General features: G+C 43.2%; 1 protein-coding gene across 3 annotated transcripts in view; it reads right to left on the bottom strand.

Annotated features, from left to right (window-relative positions):
• USP3 (ubiquitin specific peptidase 3) overlaps positions 1-13,286 on the bottom strand; it is a 94,914-nt gene extending 81,628 nt beyond the window's left edge. For 2 of the 3 annotated variants that reach the window (XM_025389548.1, XM_025389549.1), the window contains exon 1: positions 12,967-13,272. Coding sequence is in view for 2 of the 3 variants with exons in the window: in XM_025389549.1 (XP_025245334.1) it covers positions 12,967-13,057 (91 nt within the window). In the remaining variant the exon portion in view is untranslated. Of the gene's footprint in view, positions 1-12,966 lie in introns of all 3 variants that reach the window. The other variant, XM_025389547.1, reaches the window with a different exon arrangement.
• Positions 13,287-25,661: the final 12,375 nt, after the last annotated feature.

The raw sequence follows: 25,661 nt of genomic DNA, 5'->3' as shown, positions 1-25,661 counted from the left end.
AATATAACTTTTTATTCAAATAATGTAAAATTTCAGTTCCATGATTTAACTCTGAGTAACTAATAAGATCCATTTCTGACAGGGCAAAACATTTTGCCCTAAAAACTGGATTACAAACGACATACATTTAAAAATGGACACCAAACTAAACGTGGCAGACAAATTCTCACTTAGCTCCTCTCCCACCTAAGACCCACTTAAATGACAATAAAGGGAAAAAAAAGATACAAACTCACAAAGATAAAAAGAACATGTGAGGTAACCAAAGCAGACAAAAGATTTCAACAAGTTTTTGAAAGTGAGAAAGAAGTTAGGGGAGCAGTAACAATCTTAGTAGTGCAGAGGAAGCTACAGCCTAAATGTCAGCCAGGAAGAATGCAGATGGGAGGAGCTCTAGGTACAGGGACACAGCAGGCAGCAGGTAAGGACAGGACTGAACATGAGATTAGGGGCTCTAAGGACAACTGAGTCATGGAACTTCCGCAATCTGATCTCAGAACATGAGTGGCCAGGTGCACACCTCCCAGAGGGAAGACCAAAAAACTCAATGGTACCAGAAAAAATTCTCAGCACAGATATGAGTGTCTTCCTCCAATGAAGAAGGTAACTTGCTCCCCACCTCACAGTGAAGCCACCCAGTTACAAAGCTTTTATATGAAAAGCTCCACCCAGTTACAAAGCTTTTTATATGAAAAAGTTCACTGTTATATGAAAAGACAAAGACAAAACAGATCTTTACAGAAAATCTCCAATCTGAAACAATCATTTTAAAAAGAAAAAGATGAACCCAGGAGAAATAGAAACCACACAGGGAGCACAGCAAAACTTCAAAACCAACGCACTCTGAACTGCTGGAGTGGTGAGAAGATAATGCAAAACAATAGCAAGAGGATACGTGAAATGACCGGGAAACAAGAAAGAGCTCTTAAAAATTTTAATTACAATGATCAAAATTCAACAGAAGGGAGGTAAGAAAAAATATCAAGGAAATATACCAGAAACTAGAACCAAAAGGCAAAGAAATAAGAAAATCAGAGACTCCACCCGGGACACCCAACATCCAACTAATAAGAGTTCCAGAAAGAAAAAAAGAACAAATTGGGGGATATAAATGCATGCGGGAGGAGCACGCTATCAAACTTATAATGCAAAAAAAATGTCTTTTAACTCAAGGATGTGAACCTCTACATAAAATGTCCCTTCAGTTCCCATTAAAAATAAAAGAAAATAAAAGAAAAACTACCCATGCCCAGACATATTTTGAAATTTCAGAATACTGAGGATAAAAAGAATACCCTAAAGAATTCTAGGAAAAAGAATAAAAGGACGTATATGAAGGAGGAAATCAGGAAGGCACCAGGTTTCTCAACAGTAACACTGGAAGCCTAGAAACAAACCAACAATGCCTTTAAAACTCTAAAGGAAAATTATTTTCTTACTAATATTCTCTATTCAGCCAAGCAATCAAGTATAAAAGTAAAATAAAAATGTCAGACTTGCAAGGGGTCAAAAATTTACCTCCCTTAATGTGCCATGGAATTAGAGAAAAAAAAATTTACCTCCTGTGAGAAGGGAGCTTGATGTACTCCAGCAAAACAATGAAATAAACCAAGAAAAAGAAGACATGGGATCCAAGAAATAAGCGATCTAATATTATAAGAGAACGACAGAGGGAAAAACAGGATAAAAACCATCCAGTAGTAGGCCTGGAGAACAACTATTTCAAATGAGAGCAGAGGTCAGAGGGCTCTGGAAAGATGTTTAGAAAAGAGTTAGTGCTTGGAGATTATCTAATCCGTTGAACGGGTTGGAAATTATATTCATAGACCTCTGACAGGTTTAAAGGAACATTTAAGAGAAAATGTGTATAAGGTAAACTAAGCAATTTTTAAAAGACGCAATTATTCACTCATGAAAAAATGAAATGTTGGACAAGAAATAATTAATCACTATAGTAACCAAAATATGTAATCTAATTATATTGGGCAGTGGAGAGACCGAAGGGCAAGTGGTGCAAACACTGAAGTCTTCATTTACCACAGCAAGATATCAAGGAATAACACTAAAAATGGCAAATTAAGAAATAACAGAGCATTGTTTAGAATTATGCAGGTAAATATGAGACAGAAAGCTAAACAGAGCTTACAGAGATTGTCTGTGGACAGCAGGACTGAGAGTGGAGGGAAGGAAGACTACAATTCTATTTTAAGCCCTTTGATACTATTACCTGTCTCTTTATATTTCGGAAATGTGTATTACTGTTCTGAAAACATGAATTAATCTTCAAATAGTAAATTGATGTAACACTCATATCAATTCATGAAACTGCTCAATTTTTATCTTTTTTATAAAACAGTCTAAAATATGTTACACAGCATAAAAATTAGAATAGCAGTTTATCATTGGGGGTCAGGCACCTACTGAATTCCTTATTGCCACTGCAGAGTTAATGATATGTGTCCTTCACTAGCAAATGTAATTTCAAAGCTGGCCAAAATTTGTCATCTATATGTTAAGAGATTCAGACACCTACAGAGCCAAAGAAGAGAGGGGCATCTGGTCCTGCTGACTTCCCACACAGAGGCAAATTCTGTCCAAGGGGCTGCCCCCAACCCCCAACTGACTCTAGCATTTTACTCTATTTTTAAATGGATTCCTTATGCTTTCACCATGAATGGAAACAACATATAGAAACAATGTGCGTGAAATAACATATTCTCAAAAACTGTAATGCAGTAAACAGATTTGTTATGATTCCTTCTACCACAAATTCAGACTTATTCAAACCTATTTTGATGAAAAACACCTAATGAAGCTATTATGCTACTCTTGATCGTCATTTTAAATACTGGAACTGTGCTCCTCCTACTTCTACATGAGGGGAAAGGACAGTGGGAGGAAGGATTAAAAACCACTAAAGTCAAAGCAGATTACTAAATCAGAGTCAAAATGGGCCATTTTTGCCTTTGGAAGACTAGACACAAGTATCTATAAAAAATTATTAGGAGCTCATATTGTTTCAAAAATAACTTTCCCTATGAAGCTGATCATAAAGAAAATAAAAACAAAAGCCATGAACTATTTAAAAATTTTGACATCTAATATCTCCATTTATTTAATACAGCAAGATCTGATGCAATTCCATGCTGTTGCCAACAACCTGAGTAAGCACGTCCATGGTGAAACAGTAGTGGCGCTTCAAAAGACATGAATCAGGTCATAAATGTAAACACCACTCAACTATTATTTCAAAATAATAGCTGCAAGTGTAAGCAATATAAGAAAAGACTCATATATATTTAAGGAAGCACCCCCTCTCACAAGTAAATAAAATAATTGAGAGGTTTAGGGACCTCTTAACATCAAATACTTTCCTTGGAGAACAGTAGCTTTAATATCTGCATTGTACAATTCTCTTCCTCATTCTCTGTGGTTATGTAATAAAGGTTAACACTAAAGTGCAAAGTGGAGGGGGAAAAAGTACGGCACTTGTACTTACTAGGAAACTCTTTAGTCTTTTAAAATCAATGGGACTTATTTTGAAGAAATAGAAAAAAGAAATACAAACTTGGCAAACACTTATACTCTGCCCGAGGGTTAGATAATCAATATTTCAGAAAATAGGCACTTGCAAACTCCAAAACCATTAATTATTTCAGTTTTTTAAAATAGCTGTTCTAATTATTTAACCAAAACCAAGAGTCAGAATTTTTTTTACAATCAATAGATAGAATTTTCAAACATGACCCACATTTTCCCAAAAATCTGTATTATATATTCAAAGGAAAAAACTAGAAATACATATATTTTTAAATGAGGCTCTAAAAAAACTATATATAAACAAAACATTCAAAGTGAATAAAATGAAACTAATGCATTTAAGCCCTCAGAATTAAATTCTCAGAGCACCAATGTTGAGGTCTAGCAGCTACTTCATACACTTAAGGTGAAGTTTGATCCTTCAGTTGTTAGAAAGCAACTTCTCCAATGCTAAAGTATCTCACTGTTAATATCCAAAATAATTCCCATGGAAATAAGAGTTAATCTCAATTAAACCAAAGAACATTTTATTGTGTGCAACTAAAATTAAAATGTGCTCAATCAGCAATTTTTACAATTGTTGGTCTCACAGTCTCTATATTACACAGTTATTTTTTAAATGCCTAATATCATAGTAGAACATTTTTCTAACATGTTGTCTATCAATTATCTCAGGGAAACATTCCAAGTCAGAAATTTGTTTTCTAGAAATTTCAACTTCATCTTCAAAAACTTTAATCAAAATACCACCCCAGCATTGTGCAACAAATGTTCAAAACAAAGTAATGAACAATTTAAAATCTATTATTTAAAAAAGAAAACCTACCCGGCCTGGTGGCTCACATCTGTAATCCCAGCACTTTGGGAGGCTGAGGTGGAAAGATCACTCAGAGTCAGAAGTTCAAGACCTGGGCAACATCGAGACTCTATCTCTACAAAAAATTTAGAAATTAGCTGGGCGTGGTGGCACGTGCCTGTAGTCCCAGCTACTTGGGAGGCTGAAGTGGAAGGATCACTGAAGCCCAGGAGTTCCAGGCTGTAATGAGCTATGACTGTACCACTGCACTCCAGACTGGGTGACAGAGTGAGACTCCATTTCCAAAAAATAAATAAGTAAGCAAAAATAAAAACCTGAGCTTGGTCATCAAGGACAAAGATTTAAAGAAGCTAAAACAATAACTGTATTTTCTTATAATCAGTTAAATTAAACCTGCAGGAATATGATGGTTAATTTCCAGCCTGCTTTTTCTGGTGATGAGGCAGTACAAGAACAGTTTATAAAATTAAGAGTCTTCAGGGTGGGTGAAGGATAAACAGGCAAGCAATTTCTACAAAGGCTGTCTTAAACCCAGCTAGAACAAAGAAAAAATAACAGGAGAAAACTTCTACTCAAAAATGGAAACAGCTCACACTGATAGAGCTACTGGATTCTAAAGCAGAGTACAAAGTCTCCAAATAAAATCTAGTTGGTTACAATATCTTTGATATAACCTAGCTTATCTTAAAAATAAACTCTCAATTCCCTCTTCAAAATGTCTTATAAAATTATATTAGCTAGCATTTATTAATTTTTAAGCATCTAGCTAACGCAAACACTTAAGACAACTGCAAATTTGATTTTTCAATGTCCAAGTTTAATTTAAACAGTTTTCAAAATCTGAAATTGCCTTCCTAAATTCATCTGCGTTGTATATAGCCATAAAAAGCACATTGAAAAGATACACTTTTCCTTGTATCTTAAGAAAGGGGGAGGCCAGGTGCGGTGGCTCACACCTGGGATCCCAGTACTTTGGGAGGCCGAGGTGGGTGGATCACGAGTTCAGGAGTTCAAGACTAGCCTGGCCAACATAGTAAAACCCCATCTCTACTAAAAACACAAAAATTAGCCAGGCATGATGGTGGGCACCTGTAATTCCAACTAATCAGGAAGCTGAAGCAGGAGAATCGCTTGAACCTGGGAGGTAGAGGTTTCAGTGAGCTGATACCACGCCACTGTACTCCAGCCTGGTGACAGAGTGAGATGCCATGAAGAAGAAGAAGAAGTGGGGAAATCTATTTTAAGATCTGCAGTTATCTGCCAGGAGCAGTGGCTCACACCTGTAATCCCAGCACTCTGGGAGGCCAAGGCAGGAGGATCACGAAGTCAGGAGTTCAATTGAAACCCCGTCTCTACTAAAGATACAAAAAAATTAGCCGGGCATGGTGGTGTGTGCCTGTAATCCCAGCCACTCAGGAGGCTGAGGTAGAGAATTGCTTGAACCCGAGAGGCAGAGATTACAGTGAGCTGAGATCGCGCCACTGCACTACAGCCTGGGCAACAGGACGAGACTCCATCTCAAAAAAAAAAAAAAAAGATCTGCAGTTATTAGTTTTTATGGTCTAAAGACTATAACTTTTACAGGAAATACAATTGGAAAATCTTAGAATAACTAAATGGAATCAACAAAGTACACTGATTAAAGCAAAGATTTCAAATAACCTCTGAGCTACTGGAAGCAAATGCAAAATCCTATACCTTAAGAATTCTCTCCTTCCTCCACCCTACAACAAACCATCTCCAAGAAGAATCTTCTCTAACAGAAACAAAATGAAAAAATATGGGGGGTGGAGAGACTTCAATAACTGAAACCCATTTTTAAAATAACCAAAAGCTAATTGCATTTTATCCATAGCTATAGTGAGGAAGCTGGTTTATTATGTCTGAACCAATGCAATATGAATTTTGGCTTACAAAAATATTAGATCTGAGTATAACAAGGTTGACATTTAAAAGTTGTTTCTTCCAAACTATATTACCAATTCCTTGCTCTAACTTGCCAGCACTTTCAATATTAAATTGGGTGAGGGTGGTAATAAAATACCTAATTTTAAAATAAGTAATTTTTGAGATGTGGAATTTAAAATATATTTTCATATCAAAAATCTTCAAAGGAATTAAAGTATGTGCTCCAAACATTTTATATTCATTAAATTGTCAAGCATTAAGATACTGAATGACAAAATGAAGACTCCTTTTTTAAAAAAAAAAAAGCAAGCTAAAAGTCTGAACAATATTAGAGTTTAAGCTTTGGGCTATCTTTAATACCCCCAAGCATCTTAAGCAACTCGTAACCTTTGTCTCAGTTTCATAATCAATAAAACAAGAACAACTATAAGAATGCATAATTAATTAAATTAGTCAGCATTAAATGCTAGCAAACTGCTTTGAAGTACAGTTCTCCTCCTACTCAGTAAAACCAATAGATGAGAAAACATCTGGAATTACTACAGATAATCACATCTGCAGACTCGCAGCAGTTAAAAAGATGATCTCTCCAAATTTCTAAGCCAAAGTTCATTCAACAACCCCAAAGATTTTAAGATACAACTGCAATGAATAATTTTAGGTGAATTTCTTTTCAGTCTCAAGGATACCTATTCTTACCTACATTCTCAAAACAAACCACTACACAGGAATCTCAGAGCATCTTGAGGGGTCTTGGCACAAGACAATTCTAGGTAAGATGAACAAGCTGTTACTGTTGTTAATGCTATTCTCAGCATTCTAAACTGTCAATCAAGGTAAGCTTAATCACAAATACACCCTCCAAAAAGTACTAGCCCCTACTGAGAACCCATCAAAGTACTTCCTTCCAAGCCATCTGTCCAGGAAAGCTCTATTAACACACCTAGAATGCAATTGCTCTCCTGTCTAAAGAGGCAATGCATAAACATAAAATATAAAAACATGTTAAACAGCGTATCTTTTCCATTTCAAACACTGATAATCTACCAACTAAATCTATTTATTTTAATGCCTTGGTTGAACACAAACCTCTATGTATATAGGTCAGAGACTGCAGCTTAATCAAAGGAGACTAACGTTTTGTTTTCAAAGAAGGAAAAGTATTAAAAACAAACAAGCTCAAGAAGCAGAAAAAGCTCAAAAGGGGAAAAAAAAGAGCAGGTTAGGTTAGGGGAAATGTACATGTTAATTAGTCCCTGATGGAAGAGGGACTCAAATTTTAAAACAGGAATTTAAATTACTAAGCTAAATTACTCATTGGTCTATTCACTGAGCTGCAAACACTATAAAAACATAAGTATTTCTAAATCTAGCTTGAAGGATCAAAATCAATCTTTTATATTCCAGTGGAGAAGGAAATTACATAAATTTCAATGAGGACAAAGTAGGCTGTTACACGAGTCTAAGGCTAATGGTGTACAAGCAAAGAATGAGGAGAAGAAATTATTTTGAGGATAAATAACAGGAAACCACACCAAAGAGTTTGAATTCTTCCCCCAACTCCATCATTTCTTCTGCTTAGACCATGAAGGATGTTCTTTATACACTATTAAGCATATTACTAGGGAAATAACTTCTGATCAATGTGTCAAAACTTTTTCACAACAAGGAAATGTTAAGCTCAATCTCTATACTGCAGCCTCTTTAAACAAAACACATACATGGAGCACATTCTAAATTTCACACATTTCACATCCATGACCAATCATTTAGAGATTCTGGAAATAAGCTGAGACTGCTTTAAGATTCTGGTGGATGGGGTGGGGGAGGAATACTGCAGAAAGACTAGAAAGACATTTGACTTAAGCTTTATAAATATTACCAAAAAAGCTTAAATTCTTCAGAAGGATATATAAAACTCAAATACTAGTTTTTAGAATTAATGTTAAAAAAATTATCACCTGTCCACTGATTTTTAACTACCCCATCCACATTTACAACTAAATTGTCCACCTGCTCATCTATAAATACAGACTACCAAAAGAACACAAATTCATTGTGATAACAACACTGCAGATGGTCACTTGCTCACAATCCAGCCAACATTTACTGACTAAAATACTGGGAGTGCGGGCTAGTGAAAGCATTCTGGGGGAAAGCTCACTCTGCATTTATTTTCAACATAAAGACCCTGCCAGACACATCTAAGTTAAAGTTCCTTTATTTATTAGGCAAATATTTACTAATTGCTCTATTGTTAGGCACTTAATAAATTCATCACAGAATGTTACTAAAAAGCAGTAAATGCATTTGACCTAATGACAAGCAATGACTGTATTTAGAAAATTTAGTCCACTGGGCAAACAAGAGTGTTAAATGTAGGTTGTGGAGAAATACGATACAAAATAACCCATCACTCCATCAAGGTTGATGTCTTACCTTTATCACAACCTGATCCGTCCATTACAAATTTATTACCACTGACAACCAATAATCAACACCTCATCCTACTGAATGGATCTCTTAAAAAAGGGTTTATCTCCAGTATTTTGGGTGGAATTATCTGCAATTTTGGGTGCAAAACTGCAGAACATTTACTTGATCTACACTTACTTTTCTTGGGCAGAGTAATATGAGGGCAAGTGTGTACTGAAAACTTAAAGAGGCACTCTCAACTCATTGAAGAATTAATCAGGGAAAAATTACCATGCCTATCCTACTAAATATCTCTAATTTAACTGGCGGTTTAACCCAAACCCTCAAGTTCAAATGCTTGGTCTTTGGCTTTCCTTAGTTATGAAAACACTTGTATTCAGGGCATCTTTTTAAACAATTTGTGTTTTTTCCCACTGGTTAAACTCTTTCCACAAAAATAAGGAATGCCCAAGCCTCCAGCTTCTGAAAATAACTAATCTGGTATGTGCACATAACAAAAAGCTTGAGAGAATGCCCTAGCTTTTATTTAAAACTTTTTCATGTAAAACTAGAATCCTTTAAGCAACAATTAGACAAAAATCAGCCTTTACGTTATTAGGAGATTGCTATTTTCAACATTTACCTTAAACCACATGGATGTATCTTCTAACTAGTTAGCTTCCTGTCTCTCCCCCAGCTACATTAGACTGTTACCTTTTTTGAGAGCAAAGGACTACTAGACCCTATGGTTTATTTCCCAGCTAATACATTTCAAAAACTTCAGGTCTCTACAGAAACATAAACGTTGCTAGCCTTAAGGATTTCTCTAACTTTTTAAAGTTATTGTGATATGAGCAGGTGTCTAACTGTTAACTATAGCTTACACAAGTGGGTTCTCAAAGTGTGGTCCTGGACCTTTGAAAGTTTCCAGGACCCATTCAAGGGGTCCAGAAGGTCAAAACAATTTTCATACATAATATTTAAGATGTTACTTTTGTTTACAGTCATTCTCTCACAAGCATGCAGTGGAGATGTTCCTGAGGCTACATGATGGGACATCTCAAGAGACTGAATGCAGAAGCAATATAAGAATCCAGCTGTCTTCTATAAAGCTGAACAAAGAGTTACAAAAATGTAAAATGATGCCACTCTTCCCACCAAATTTTTGTTTTGAAAAACATTTATATAAACTCTCAATTTATGTTATGGGTAGTGGGTCTACTATTATTTGTGAGCATATTAATAAACACATATTTTAAGTTTTTCTCAGTTTTAATTTCTAATAAATATCATCAACAGATATAAGCTACACAAAGGCTCTTTGCGTGCTCAATGATTTTTAAGAGTGTAAAGGGGTCCTTAGCACAAAAAGTGTAAGAACTGCTGTAATACACAATTATATAACCTAACACACAGTGCCTTCCATGGATAAGAAGCTCATGTTAATTCTGATTTTTAATTACTTCTTACTTCTTGTAATCTTGTTGAGTTCTGTATCTCCCTGTAAAGCATCATTCAGCATAAAGCCAGTCTGTTCTAGTCCCCATTTAATGGGCTTTGGATATTTAATTATTCAGAGTCCTGTTTATAAAGATGTTCTGACCTCTTGAACAGTGTATACAAGTTTCTCAGCGTTTTCACACACAAAAATTACCTTGTTCATCCTAATAGCAACCTGTGAAGTAAATACAAAGTATTACCCCCTTTTTTTTGTTTTTTACAGATTATATAAGGAAACTGATACTCAAAGAAAATAGAACTATTTGTCCAATTAGGTACTGCTAACTGGTAGAACCTAGAATGTTGTAGCATTTTGCAATTTGCTTGGCTGTCTTGCTGTGGTATAATTGCAAACTCGCAAAGAAAATAAGGCAAGGGCATTACTTTTATTGTCCCAGTGCCAAAACAGGGATTTTCCCCTCCTGAATAAGAACGTAATCAGACTCAATACCCAGTCACAGTATTATTCAACACATTGGCTACCCTTTTGGTCCCCTACCAAAAAACCAAAAATAAAATAAAATCAAGAGTGTGGGAGAAAAAAAAACACGACTATATAACACTCCAAGATAATGAGTTAGTTAAGGACTCACAGATTAATCATTTAATCACTGAAACAACAGGCACGCAAGAACAAGATCAAGCTTAATACAATAACGCTAGATTATATCAACAAATGGATGCCAACAGGTTAAGATGGGAGGCCTACATAAAATGGGTTCAATTCAGAATGTGGACTCACACAAAGTTGCGAAACTCGCTTTATTGGTTCTACACATTCAAGCAAGTGACTAGAACCAGGCTTGCAAAGCTGTATGTCAGACACACTTTGTTGCAAGATGCAAAGACGCCATTCTACCCGTTGGAGAGAAATCACCCCACACTAGTTTATTCTTGTTATCAGCACATCTCGTTATGCTCCATTTTAACTTATTAAGTTCCTCAAGAGATGCTCAATTTCCTGCATCTCTTTTTCACAGTCAAGTGGACTCCCTGACTGATAGAGGCAAGACTGACTCACAAGAGGGTATCTGCCACTTGCACAGTTCTTTTCCTTTTTTTAGATGTATGTGCTCAGTGAAGCCATTTTTAAGTTTGATGAGATTTTACCTAGAAAATGCCGAAGTGTGCTAATTGTCCATTTTGTCTTCCTGTAGTTTACTACTGATCAGCAAGAGTAATCCCACCTTTCCCTGTGAGGTAGGCTTTTCCTAGTGTTTACTTTGGTCTTTTTTTTTTTTTTCTTCAAATTTCTTTTGGGAAAAAAAAAAAGTTATAATTACAGCACCACAGCAATAGCTACAGTTATAGCTAATGTACCACCACAACCAATTTGTAAAGCAGTGCCATACACCTTATTTGTTGTTCCATACTCAACATTCCGACAGATTTACAGGTAAAAGCTAATTTACGTAAGTTTCTGCATCCTCACAAAAGAACTGTAATATTGCTCTGTCAAACCAATTAACCGTTAATTTTTAAAGGCTTCATACAGAAAAACAAATCTGACTTTACATAAGGCAAGCAAAGCATCAGACGTCTGAGCACGCCAGGAAACCGCAGTTATTTCTATTCCTTATCCCAGAGTATATTTTTCTCTGTGGACCTACCGATGTTTTTTCCAAGGACATAATCACTATTTAAGTAGTAAGCTGTCAAAAGTGCTAAGGCATTCTCTAAACTATCTTCCCAGCTCCGGCCCACAATGGAACATGTCACAGCTAAATCATACTATTGCCGTTTTTCTGTATTTCTTCAAATGAACTTAAGATTTTTGAAGTGCACAGTTCGAATTGTACACTATTAATATAACCCCAGATAGCAGTGATCATCTCAAAGCTAATAAACAAAGACTAGCGGTGGTACCAGGGCCCTACCAGGAAGTAATCAAAGCCGTGTGGCCGGTGCGATCCTAAGAAGTCGCTTACAGCAGACAATGAGAGGGCACTGGGGCTTCCAAGGGGGCCAGCAGGAGGAGTTAAAACGCTTAAGTACTCAAAAGCCTTATATAAACCTAATAACTGTTTCACAACACAGGAACTCGGGAATCCCAACGCAATTTCGGACAACCCAAAAGGTCTGAAAAACAAACTCGAGCCGCCCCCTCCAAAGCAGCTGTTGGCTCAGCCTCCGAGCTTCTCAGCCCGCAGCCTGTTTTCAAACTTCACCCTTCCTGACAGATGAAAGACCCCGACCTCTGCCGCCCGATCTCCGAGCGCCTCTCGGGGTTTCGAGGTGCCCGAGCCTGCGGAGAAGGGAAAGGAAACCCGGGCTGGGGTCGGCGGCGGAGAGGGGCCCCGCGCGCCCCGCAGCCCAGACAAAGCTGCGCCCGGAGAGCGGCGCTCTTCCCGTCTTGTCCGCGGAGGAGCGCGGTGCGGGCCCCGCCACACGTGCGGCCGCCCCTCGGGGGCCGGACACCCGCCCCACAGGCGACCCCGCGACACGGACGGGCACAGCCCCCAGCCACGGCAGGGCGGGGCAAGGGCGCGCGCAGCGGGCCAGGGTCCCCGCCCGCCGCTGCCCCCACGCGCTCGAGGCCTCCGCGGACTCCCGCCCCTCGCGGCCCTCTCCTTCGCTGGCCCGGCCGTCGGGCCTCGGGAAACAAAGGAGCCGCCGCCGCTCCCGCCCGCGCCCGCCTCATCGCATACCCTCCCCAGCCCGCCGGGCCCGGCTCGCCCTCGCCCCTCTCCGGGTCTGCGCGCCGGCCGCCTGCGGCCCCTAGACGGCAGGCCCGGCAGAGCCGGGGCCTCGGGTGCGCGGCGGGGCCGGCCCGTGGCCGCACTCACCGCTGCAGCACCAGGACGACGGGGAGCCGTTGGGGAACTTGGCTGCGTCCGGAGCGATGCAGACGCTGGAGCTCAGGTGTGGACACTCCATGGCCACGAGGAGGGCGGCTGGGAGGATCGCTGCTCCAGGACCCGGAGAGGTGGGGGCGGAGGAACTCCGGAGGCTCCGTCTGGGGTCGCTCCTAGCCGGGCGCTCGGCCGACGGCGGCTGCGTCTCGAGCCCTTGCGTCAAAGAAAGCACGGGCTTCCGGGCGCCGTGTTTTCACGCCCGCCGTCTCCCGGCGCCCCGCTCCGTAGAACGTGTAACTCCGAGATCCGGGTTCTGCAGCCACCCCTAGACTGGAGGCTTCCGCCTTCCCAGGCCGGCCCCTCCCCGCCCCGCCCCGCCCCTGGGCAAGCCCCGCCCCAGGGCCCGCCCCTGTCCACCCTGCGGGGTGGGGTCCCGGGGCGCTCCAGCTGGTGGCGCAGAGTCCGGCTGTGCTCTGAAGTGCCTTCCCTAGTCACGCCGCTTCCCCGGCCCCGGGAAGGGTGGGGCGCCGAGTAGGGCACCCCGGGCCGTCCGCGGCGTTTCCTGCGGTGGGCGGAGGAGACTGAACCTACGTGGTGCGGACCACTCTGTGGCTTCGTGGTAAAAATCCGGCCGCTCCAAGAACATTAAAACCTCTCGGGCAGACAGGCACTACGGCCCTCATTTTATACACGAAGAAACAAGCTGGGGAGGCCAAGGGCCTGGCCCCGGGGGAGGCGGGCAGCGGGTTTCATGGGTGCCAGGGCAGTCCAGACTTAGCGTTCGGCTCCTTGAGGCAGGTGCGATCCGTAGCCCTTTCTAGGTTCTGAACACGTGGTGTTAGCCAGCCACCTACATGCTGCGTGGCTGGGCCCACAGGGGCGCCCACAAACCCGCGTTCAAACCCTGTCACTGTGACTCACCATCTGCGTTACCTCCAGCACGTCGTAGGACTTACAAGCCTGGAAGTTCAAGTGAGATTAACGTAGCCTGGGATTGCTGGGCAAGCTAAACTCCCCATTACCAGGCTAAGATAAGAAGGGAAGGGATCTAGCATTTGTTAGACACCTAAGGTCTCCCAGCCAGGCACTTCACATACCGCATTTAAGCCTAGTAACAGCCAACCAGCTGTTACCATTCCCTTTTTCCCCGCGGGGGAAACCGAGTCTGTAACTTGTTAATCTGTATGGAGATTGGATCCCTGACCCTCTGACCTCTTTTTAATAAGGGATTAGGGAAGAGGGCAAGCCTCAAGGGGCCCCTTGGGCTGGCATACCCTGGATGGAGCCTGCGATCTCACTGGGACACTTGAGGACGTCCGGGGCTATTACAAATATTGCTTCCAAGTTGGGGCTCCTTGTAAAACCCGGCGAAGGAGCCTCGGGGCCAGAAGGCGAGCAGGGGGAGGGGGAAGACTGATGTGGCAATCCTGCGGCCACGGCGAGAGGAGGAAGGAAGGTCAGGAAATGATTAACCGGGCAGGGCAGTGGTTAGAGCCGGGCACCTCCCCGCAGTGCAGTCCTAGAGCAGCCAGGGACGCCCCGTCAGTCACTTCTCACTCCTCCCTACCTCCCACGCCACAAGTCGGCCTCTTCCGCATAGACCTCTGCCTAATGGTATCCACCCACGGGGGTGCGGCACCTCTGCTCATCCTTTCCCGAGAAGTATTTCTGATTCCTCAAAGATCTGCCCTTTTCCAAGTGGTATTTGATTGCTGTTAGAGCAAGCCTCGGCCTAGGATTTTTATGGCAGTGAGGCATTGTGGAAAGTGCGTCTGCCTAGGAAGGCAGGCCGGCACGGGTTCAAATCTTAGCTCTGCTGCCTACTTGACGGCCAGGCTTAGCAAGTGTCTCTAGCCATTCCAAGCCTTTTCTAGATCTGTAAAACTGGAAGAAGAATACTTGTCTCGCAAGGAACGTGGGAATTCATGACAATTGCCACCCCATACTAGGTGGCCAATAACTTATAACTTTGTATTTGTTTTTACTGACACTAGATGAGAACTCTTTTCCTGGGAAGTGGGAGGAGGAGAAACAATAATATCTGCCCTTGGCTCAAGTTCTTCCACCCATCTCTCCATGTCAACCTATTTGTCTTTAAGACCTTGCTCCACCAACCTTCTGTTTCCTCTGGACACCCACCCCCTCTTAGCATCCATAGCCCCTTGTTCAGCCCTGGAGCATGACCTCACTCAGGCCATGCTTCATACTGGTACATAATATTTCTTCACCCTCTCAGAGACTCCATTTCCTAATCCCCTAGACTTCAGTTTAAACATCACTTCCTGAGGGAGTCTTTTCCCGACCCTGTCCCACCCCCTGTGTACCTCCCAGTGAGTGATGCCCTTGTCTGCCCCAACACCGGCTTTTAAAAACACTTTACACACACACACACACACACACACACACACACACACACACACACACAACAACAACAAAAACCAGAGACAGTGTCTCCTTTATTGCGCAGGCTGGTCTCAAAATCCTGGGCTCAAGTGATCCTCCCACCTAGGCCTCCCAAAGTGCTAGGATTACAGGCATGAGTCAGCGTGCCCGGCCTAAAAACACTCTTAATGCATGTAATTATTTGTTTAATGTCTCTCTTCCCCTTGGAGGTCCATAAGGTAGCAAACAAGTCTGTCTGGTTTTCTGCTTTATTTCTAACATGCTATGTAGAACATGGAGGATGTCCAATAAATAAGGGAATACATGAACGAGTGAGTGTGCGGTGTGTTAGCCATGTCTGCCATGGGCAGGAGCTTAGCAAGTGGCCCAATATTTGCCAATATTTGACCCCTAGAGATGATCTCTAAATTTCCTTTCAGTTCTAGCTTTATAATTTTAACGGGATCAGGAATGTGAAAGTGCTTTGTGTAAGGTGTAAACTATTTTAAGGAAAAAAAGAAAGTTTGTATTAGTGACTGGTCTCCCCAGCTAGAATTAAAAACCCTTGGGAGCAGGGGCTCTAATTTAGTCCCAATTGTGATAGTCCCCCGAGGGCAAGCTCTATCAGGCAGTCCAGAGAAGTTGGGCAGAATCAGAGAGGCCCTCCTGGGGCTTTTGCTAGATTTCCCTAAAACAGCGAACTTTCCTGCGTCTTTGAAAGTTTTCGTAATAAGAAAATAGTGGAGAAAAAGAAACCCGCAGTGAGTAAATGAGTCAAATGGGGGAAGACCATGATGCACACTGGGAAATCTGCCTTTTCAGTCCCTAGTTTCTTCAGCTGCATTTAATACAGCATTCGCGTTTTTATTCTTGGCCCGCATCCCTCTGGCACTGAGGAGCTCTGACTTACATCCCAGGGAGCCCTGATGGTGACGAGCCAGCCTCCAGCCTCCAGCTCCCGTGCTCTTGAGTGCGCGGCTCCCGGGATTCCCCACCCAGCCCTCTGGACATCCGGGGGCGGGGAGGGAGGGTGGTTTCCGCGGCAAAACCTGCCCGAAGCAGCGGGCCTGTTTTAAAAGTTTGCATTTTTCAAAGGGGAGGAATGCAAAATTGCAACCGTACTATCAAATGTTTCTCTCTTAAAGGATAATTGTATATATACATGGAAGTGGCTTGGGTAATGAGGGGAGGGCGAGGTCATATGTTGCAGGGGAACCACTTCAGGAAAGGTCTCAAGGTTGCCGCGATTTTCCTAATACCTTAAACTTAGGACTTTTGGTGGAATTGATGGTCCTTAACCGACCATTAAAAGGCAGACCAGGCCCCGGGGAAAACTAGCTCTGACTATCCCCACCCAGGGAAGGCTCATTGGAAACACTCCGAGAGGTGGCTTAATTATTAATATTTACCCTAGAGATTTTTCTAGGAGCAACGCCTCCTTGGGAAGCCAAAGTTATATCAAGAGGAGTCTTGGTAAGTGTTGGGGGCAGGGAATGGGCCGCTGCCACTCAGAGACTCTTCTGTTGCCTGGTTTAATTTTCCTAGTGGCACCTATCTGATATTTCCTTGCATGTTTACTTGCTTATCTATTGTCAGTCTCCATGAGAACAAAGATCTTGCTAGTCCTGTTGGTTGCCTGATTTCCAGCCCCTGGAATACAGCCTGGCAGGCCCTCAGTAACTATTTGTTGAATGACTAAATAAATGGAAAGGGGTGGGTGTGGCCTCCAACCACCCAGTTCTCCCTTCCCCACTCAGGAATACTGGTGGTGTCATTCTCCCCACTACCCATTCAGCCCTTTCACATCGTCTCCCTGCTGGAATTCTTCAGTGGTTCCCCATCTTTTGGATAAAATCCAAAACCCACTGCTCTCACAGGCCCCTCCCTTTTATTATAGCTTCTTCTTTTTCAGTGTTACAGAAGTGCTTCAAATAGTCCCCACATAGAAAATGTGCTTCCTCATACCTCCGTGTCCTCCCCTGTCTCGTCCCTTTCTTCTTGGTCTGCTCCTAGTCCTTCCCCATGAAGCACATAGCCTCTTCCGGGAAGCCCTCCATCACTCACCCAAGCACACTTCTCACATGGTGCTGTTATTTTCTGTTCACATTTCAGTCTCTCTTGGGAATAGGTGTTTGTGTGTGTGTGTGTTTTTTTTCCATCTAAGAATTCTCAGCACCTAGTTCAGCAAAAGCAGATCTTAAAAAAAAACGATTTGTCCACTGAATGTTGTCAGAAGTGCTCCTTTTTAAAGCGATTACAGCAATAATTGTATGATATGGTCGCCTAAGTATTCAGAGAAATGACCTCAAGTGTTTGAGAAGAGAAACCTGTATTTTATTGGGTCCCAACTAGGTGCCTGATACTGTGGCACCTAGTTGGGACCCAATAAATACTATGATTTTTGTTTCTTTTTTAATCTTTCTGCCACCCCTACCCCCCCAAAAAAACCTGGGAGGTAGATATTATCATCTCCATTTTACTGGTGAGAGAACTAAAGCTCAAAGAATGTTAAATAATTGCACAAATTTACACAATCAATAACTGGTCTTTTATCAAAAAAGGTAAAGTTTCACCCCTCATGCACATGGTCATGTATATGATTTTGCAGTGTTACACAGGAGAAGCCAAAGTTCTGAATAATGGAGATGCTTCGTGACCACAGGACACAGACAAGCCTCTGAGTAACTGAAGAAAGATTTGTGTTCGGTGCCATTGTCGTAATTATAAACGGCTTTTAATGCTTTCCTCTTTATCATTGAAGTCTCCTTTTATGAAGGAGATGAGGAGATTTTCTTGTTTAAAGACCCACTTTGCAGATAAAGCACTGACAGATTAAGCAAAACAGTGTGGCTCTAGCACCAAACAACTTATTTATTTATTTGTTTGTTTATTTATTTATTTATTTGAGAGAGGACCTCTTTTGCCCAGGCTGGAGTGCAATCACAGCTCACTGCAGCCTTGAACTCCTGAGCTCAAGCTATCCTCCTGCCTCAGCCTCCCAAGCAGCTGGAACCACAGACATGTGCTGCCACACCTGGCTAATTTTTAAAAAAATTTTGTAGAGATAGGGTCTCACTATGTTGCCCAGGCTGGTCTCCAGCGGCGCCTGCCTCAGGCCCCTGAGTTGCTGGGATTACAAGCATGAGCCACCTTGCCCGGCCCCAAACAACTCTTTGAGAGTGAATAAGTCACTTCTCTCTGGGCCCCAATCTTTCTTTCCATCTGTAAAATCAGGGGATTGAACTAAATGACCATTGAGGACCTTTCCAGAGAGAGAATCCAGCAATCCGGTGATAGTTCACAGTCGTCCAGTGACACGAGCAGAGGCAAGACGGCCTTTGTATGCTGTGGGAGAGACTGCTGTTTACACCAAATCTGCTTTCTTTTCCCCTTGGTTTCACAACTTGTAATTTCTCAGCTTCGCTTGTAGCTAGGTGTGGCCATTTTAGCCAACGATGTCTGAGCTGAAATCACAAGAAAGCCTTGGCTGGGGCTGGGCGTGGTGGCTCACATTTGTAATCTCAGCACTTTGGGAGGCCGAGGCAGGTGGATCACAAAGTCAGGAGATCGAGACCATCCTTGCCAAAACATGGTGAAACCCTGTCTCTACTACAAATATAAAAATTATCTGAGTGTGGTAGCGTGTGCCTGTAATCCCAGCTACTCGGTAGGCTGAGGCAGGAGAATGACTTGAACCCAGGAGGCGGAGGTGGCAGTGAACCGAGATCACACTACTGCACTCCAGCCTGGGTGACAGAGTGAGACTCCATCTCAAAATAAATAAATGAATAAATAAATAAATAAAGCTTGGCTGGGGCTGTGAACAGCTGCCCATGACAAAAATACTTCCATGTCCAGTTTTGTTTATCAATAACACATGAAGGAAATGGGAGAAATACATTAGGCCAGGCCTAGAACGAAACATGGGCCTTCTAGGCTTGTAGTCTGCCCTTTTTGTGTTCCCTCTTCAAATATTCATTTATTTGGCACATCTTGTCTGTGCTCCTACCACGTGCCAGGCACTTAAGATTCAGCAGCTCAGTGCTGCATCAGTCTTCCATTCTGTCGACATCTCTTTGCCACTATCAGGATGGAAAAAGTTGTGGTATCACTTATTTCCCCTTGCTCATTAGTTGCCTGATTAGACATCAGAACCTCTGAGTTTCAGTCAAAGGGCTGTCTAGATTCAGAGCTTTAAGCCTTTTAATTGTGAAAATGACATCACCGTAAAGGGCCTGGCCTGGTGCTTGGCACACAGTAGACCTTCCATAAATGTCTGTTTTCTTGAGACCTTGACAAAGAGGAGGATTGATGTGGGAGGTGGCACAGAAGGTTAGATTTTTGTCCTTTTAGAGAGATCTGAGCTAGATCATTCATTCAACAAATATCACTGTTGCACTAGGCTTTGAGATAGAAGAGTGTGAAACACACAGATTAAGCCTCAAAGGAATGAGGCAAGGTATAAGACAGACAGACTAGCAAATAGGCAATTGCAACACAGTGTGATAAGTGCTAGAAGGGGAAGTACAGGATGTTTCTTAGCCACAAACAAGGGGCAACTAACCCAGGCTGGTGAGTGGGGGTGGGGGAAGCATCAAGCAAGGCTTCCTGGAGGAGGTAGCATATGACCTGAGACTTGACGGAGACCTAGACATTAGGAAGGTGAAGTATGGGGAAGGAGTGGGGAAGGGTGCAGTGTCCCAGGCATACGGAACAGTTTCTACAAAAGCTCAAAGGCTCAGAGAGGATTGAAACTGATAGTCTGGCTGAAGAGTCATGTACAAGGGGATGGAAGGCTGAGAGATGAGGCTGGCAAGGTAAGATGATGAAGGGCTGCTGAAGGGTTGTCACAGAACTGTGAGTAGAGGATTCTGGATCCCAGGACCCTGGCGTCTTTCAGGGTGGCATTTTGCGAGGTCCTGGGAGAGGGGATAAGGGGACAAAGATACAGAAAGAAAGGGGAGACAGAGTAAAGAAACAAACTAACAATTACTAAAAATCTATAAGATGTTCATAGCCTGGGCAACATGGCAAAACCCATCTCTACAAAGAATACAAAAAGTCATCAGGTGTGGTGGTGTACACCTGTAGTCCCAGCTACTTGGGTGGCTGAGATGCGGGGATCACTTGAGCCCAGGAAGCCAAGGCTGCAGTGAGCTGTGATCGTACTCTTGCACTGCAGCCTGGGTGACAGCGTGAGACCCTGTCTTAAAAACAAAACAAAAAAAAGTTTGATTGTATTAGTCATCTGAGAAATGCAGATAAAAACCACAGTGCCTACCTAGCTAGAAACAAATAGGCAGGGGTTAGAATGGAGATGTGACTCTCAGCCTCACGCATACCTTATCATTACCAGATCTCTCCCAGACTGTGTCCCTGAGGAGTTTACAACCCACTGAGAAGGAGAGACTTATAGACTTTAAGAAGTGAATTGTGATGGGGAGAAGAATCCAAGGCTGAGGGAACCTCCACCTCTGTCTTCCCCTCTTCCTTCCTAACCCTAATCTGAAGTCTCCATTTTTCTATTCAGAATATTCAGCTGACCAGAAAATGAATTTCCCAAACACACAGAACATAGATTTTCATAGTCCCAGACCTTTCCATGAGGTGCTTGATGCATTGGAAAAAAGCGGGGCCAAAAGTCAAATATCAAGCAGGCTGGAGTCCTGCTTCTACTGATCTTGGACCAGGAGCCTGACCTCTCCTGAGCCTCCATCTCTGAAATGAGAATTAGCTGCTTCCAAAATGGTGCCATCCCTACTTTATCTCCCTCAGCCAGATACTTAATGTTTGGAAAGAGAGAGTAAGGATTTCTATGTTATGATCAGCACCATTTTCTGAAGTTGCTTTTGTGCATTTGTGTAATCATACCACAGGTTATAAGCATATTTCATAATGAAGTCATTAAGAAAGCTCTGTGCTGACCCCGTTATAAATATTTTCTGGCAGCAATAGCAGGGGGAAAAATACATGTATAGTTAACATTACTACTGTCCAAAGAACAATGGTGAGAAAGTAAGGAAAGGGGCGTAGAGCTCTTTGGCCTTTCTCAGTTACCTGTGGGACAGCTGGGGTCTTCTGGCTAGAAATGGAGCCCAAAAGCAGCAAGGCTTCATGGAAAATTATGCTTCCTAAAAGCCCCTGGGGCAGAGCAATTAGAGAACTGGCAGGGTCAGGAGTTTCATAGAGGAGGAAGCTGATCCCAGATCCAGCATCACAGAGTCCTCTGGTCAGCTTCTGATACCATAATGCTCCTTGCTTGCCAGGTTCTGTGCAAAGCAAGCTACAGAAGAGGTTTTGGGGCTCTGAATTGGCCTTTTTCCAGTGTGCAAACAATGCAAGCTGATTTTACTGGGGGAAAAGATGACTGCAGAGGGAAAAACACCAAATGCAGCAGTCAATATAGTAGTTGCCACCATCAACAACCTCCACACTCATGCCCAGGAGCCCTCTGAAGGCAGTGGCAGCACCAGGATAGAGTGCCTGGCACAGATGAGGCACTCAGGGAATTACATTGATCTGGAAAATAAATGTGCATTAGCAGTGAAAAGCTTACTCTAAAGCTGGTTCTGCAAGGAACTGGGAACAGCTGTTGGCCTGGGGGTGGGGAGGCTGGGAGAAGAGAGGGAGGGGGAAATTACTTTTTCATTATATACCATATATGAATTTTGTACCATTGGTTATCAAAAAAGTAAGCAATATTTTAAAATTTTTAAGCCTAATGTTATTTCCCAATCAGGGAAATTTGCAGGACAATGGGAGGGAGAAAGTGGGTTTTTAGAGTCAAACTAACTTGGGTTTTGACTCCCAGCTAATCCTACTACTTCCTAGCTGTGTGTCTGAAAACAAGTTACTTACCTTTTCAGAGCTTCATGCTACTTAACTATAATGGGGAGAATGAGCCTCCACTGCATTGTGATGTAGGTGAAAGTGATAACAGCAACACTTAGGAGATTCACTATGTGCCAGGCACTCTTCTGAATGCTTTCTGGCTGTGTGTGGATTCATTTCATCATCAGGACACTACAAGAGGGATATTTTTCTTTTCTTCCTCCCCATTTTACATATGAGGAAACTGAGCCATAGGGAGACTAAAGAACTTGCTTTAGTCCTTTAGTTCTTTAGGCGGGCTGTTTACCTCCCAAGCCCAGCATTTCCTACCTCTACACTGCTGCCTTGAACTGTTAGCATCCTCTTCCTTTCAATTAGGAATTCTTAAAAATGCAGACATTTTCAAGATCCAAAGAAATGTCTTTCTCATAATGGGCTGTTGGATATGGTCACAGGCTAGTGAGGGCAGTGCTGGTTGGGGAATTAGCAAAGCAGGTGAGAGAGAGAGAGCAGTTCAACTCTAATGAAGGTAAGAATTTTGCAATTAGAAAATGTAATTTATGGCCGGGCGCGGTGGCTCAAGCCTGTAATCCCAGCACTTTGGGAGGCCGAGACGGGCGGATCACGAGGTCAGGAGATCGAGACCATCCTGGCTAACACGGTGAAACCCCGTCTCTATTAAGAAATACAAAAAACTAGCCGGGCGAGGTGGCGGGCGCCTGTAGTCCCAGCTACTCGGGAGGCTGAGGCCGGAGAATGGCGTGAACCCGGGAGGCGGAGCTTGCAGTGAGCTGAGATCCGGCCACTGCAGTCCAGCCTGGGCGACAGAGCGAGACTCCGTCTCAAAAAAAAAAAAAAAAAAAGAAAATGTAATTTAATTGTAGCATAGCACAATCATAGCTCGCTACAACCTTCAGCTTCTGGGCTCAAGCGGTCCTCCTGCCTCAGCCTCCCAAGTAGCTGGGACTACAGATACATGCTACTACATCCGCCTAATTTTTTAAACAATTTTTTTTTTTTTTTTTGCTATTTTGCCCAGGATGGTCACAAACTCCTGGGCTCAAGTGATCCCCCTGTCCTGGCTTCCCAAAGTGCTAGGATTACAGGTGTGAGCCACTGCACCAGCCTATTTTTATTTTAAAATGTTTAATTATATATTAGAGGAGGATTCCATAAGGTCTTCAGGACTTAGGGCCTCCAAAAACATTAACGGGTGGAGCCAACTTTCAGTCAGGGTTGCCTCCTCGACCCCCCTCAAATGGGTCCTGGGCTGAGTCACCTTCTGCTTATATTGCTGACTCTGTGGTCACCCATAGTAGGTCTTTTTGTGGTTGACATCCTGATACTAACTTGTCTGTGGTCATTTACCTATTCTACTTCTAAGATTGAATCAAAAAACAATCACAGGGCCAGGCGCTGTGGCTCACGCCTGTAACCCCAGCATTTTGGGAGATCAGGGCGGGAGGATTACTTGAGCCCAAGAATTTGAGATGAGCCTAGGCAATATAGTGAGTTCCTGTCTCTACAAAAAATATTTTAAAATTAGCTGGGCATGGTGATGCATGTATGTAGCAGTCCCAGTTACTTGCGAGGCTGAAGCAGGAGAATCTCTGGAGCCCAGAAGTTTGAGGCACTCCAGCCTGGGCAACAGAGCAAGATGTTGTCTCAAAAAAAAAAAAAAAAAAAAAAAATTCCCAGTGACTTGAATGTTCCAGGCAGTTGGCTTCTCAATTTCATTGACTTTTTACTACACTTGGAAAAAAAAGGGTTTTTTTTCCCCTGCATTTCTTTAAAAGAGTTTCAAAGAAATGAGCCTGAATGGGCAAGCGGTAAGGACACTTTTTTTCCTTAGGCTGAATTGAAGATTCTTCCTCCCCATGTCCCAGAATGGTTCATTTCCTTCCAATTTCCCTTGTGCATCCTCACTACCCCTCCTACTCTAGGACCTTCAGTGTTTCCTTTAGGTCTTTCCTTGTCCCTCAGAATTAGGCCACTCGCCCTTCTGAGCCCCTCCACAGGCCTTGGAGGGGCTTTAGGCTCAGCCTCTGCTCAGAGCACTCCCAACGCTGGACCATCCCTCCTCTTCCTGCCCCCTCAAGTGTCCAGCCTGGCGGTGGACCTTGGCCAAAGAAGAGATGAACCATGTGAAGACCTCATCCCTGCCTCTCACCACCAGTTTTCTTTGCAAGCTTGCATCATCTCTTCCTGCCTGTCATGCTTTATCGATAAGCAGCTTTCAGCAGCTCCTTACTGCCCCCAGAAGCAAGCCCAGACTTTTCCCCTGGCATCTGGACTCTCCTCCATTCGATTCTGACTGACCTGTCAGGCTTGCCTCTCTCCACACCCCGACACAGACCTGACTCCATAGCAGATCCTGAATGCTGTCACCCTGGCTCCTGGCTCGAGCTGTTTCCTCTGCCTGTTTCTCTCCAGCCTGGGGAAGTTGACCCATCTACCAGGGCCTAGCACGAAGCCCATTTCTAGAAAACTTCAGCACTTATTCATGTTCTCTCTCCTTTCCTTCCCTCCTTCCCTCCTCTCTTCCTCCCTTCTTTCTGTCTTTCTGTCGAGCTTTCTCTCTCTCTCTCTGTTTCTCTCTCTCTCTGAGTGTATATTGATCTCCCTCCTCAGCCACGTTCCTATGGGACTCCCCTTCTACCTCTGAGACAGCACTTACTTCAGGCTACTTTGGAGTAGAGTTCTTCATGTTCACACCACCCCCCAGGTTAGAAATTGTGCTCCTGGAATTCAAGAGCTACCCATTCTTCATTCATGTGCATATTGATCATCTGCTGGCCACATCCAGGGTTTTGCACCTGGAATAGGTTCCTAATAAATGTTTGGCACTTGGTACAGTGGCTCGAGGGACAGAGTGAGCCTTGGCTTTAGCAATGGACAGCACACCTCCTAATGTGTGACCTCGGACAAGTGACTTACCCGCTCCAAACCCCTTAGGTCCAAAACCTATAAAATGGGGCTTAAAATAGTGCCTACGCCATAGAGTGGTGAGGGATAAACGAGATGATGTGCAGAACATGTAATGCACACTTACCACTCATAAACTAGGCATGAGTCACCAGCTTCATCCTACACACACTTTCAGAGATTTACTTTTGCCCTGGATCCTCTGGAGTGGGTACTGGGGAGAAAGTTACTAGGATATTCATGTTGAAAGACAAAGATGACCTCAACGCAGCCTGGTCCTGGCTACAGAAAGGATGGTTAAGTCTGAATGGATTCTAAAGAAATCAAGGGCACAAAGCTGGCAGCCCCAGGCCCTTATAAAAGGTGGGGCCTCTCTCTTCCCAACTAAAGAAATCAGACACTACCTAGAAAACCAGCTCCTTGGCCGGGCGCGGTGGCTCAAGCCTGTAATCCCAGCACTTTGGGAGGCCAAGACGGGCGGATCACGAGGTCAGGAGATCGAGACCATCCTGGCTAACACGGCGAAACCCCGTCTCTACTAAAAAATA

Source organism: Theropithecus gelada, chromosome 7a (assembly GCF_003255815.1).
Source record: "Theropithecus gelada isolate Dixy chromosome 7a, Tgel_1.0, whole genome shotgun sequence".
NCBI lineage: Eukaryota > Metazoa > Chordata > Mammalia > Primates > Cercopithecidae > Theropithecus > Theropithecus gelada.
Note: the sequence above shows the minus strand (reverse complement) of the source record. Positions and strands in the feature narration are given on the sequence as shown.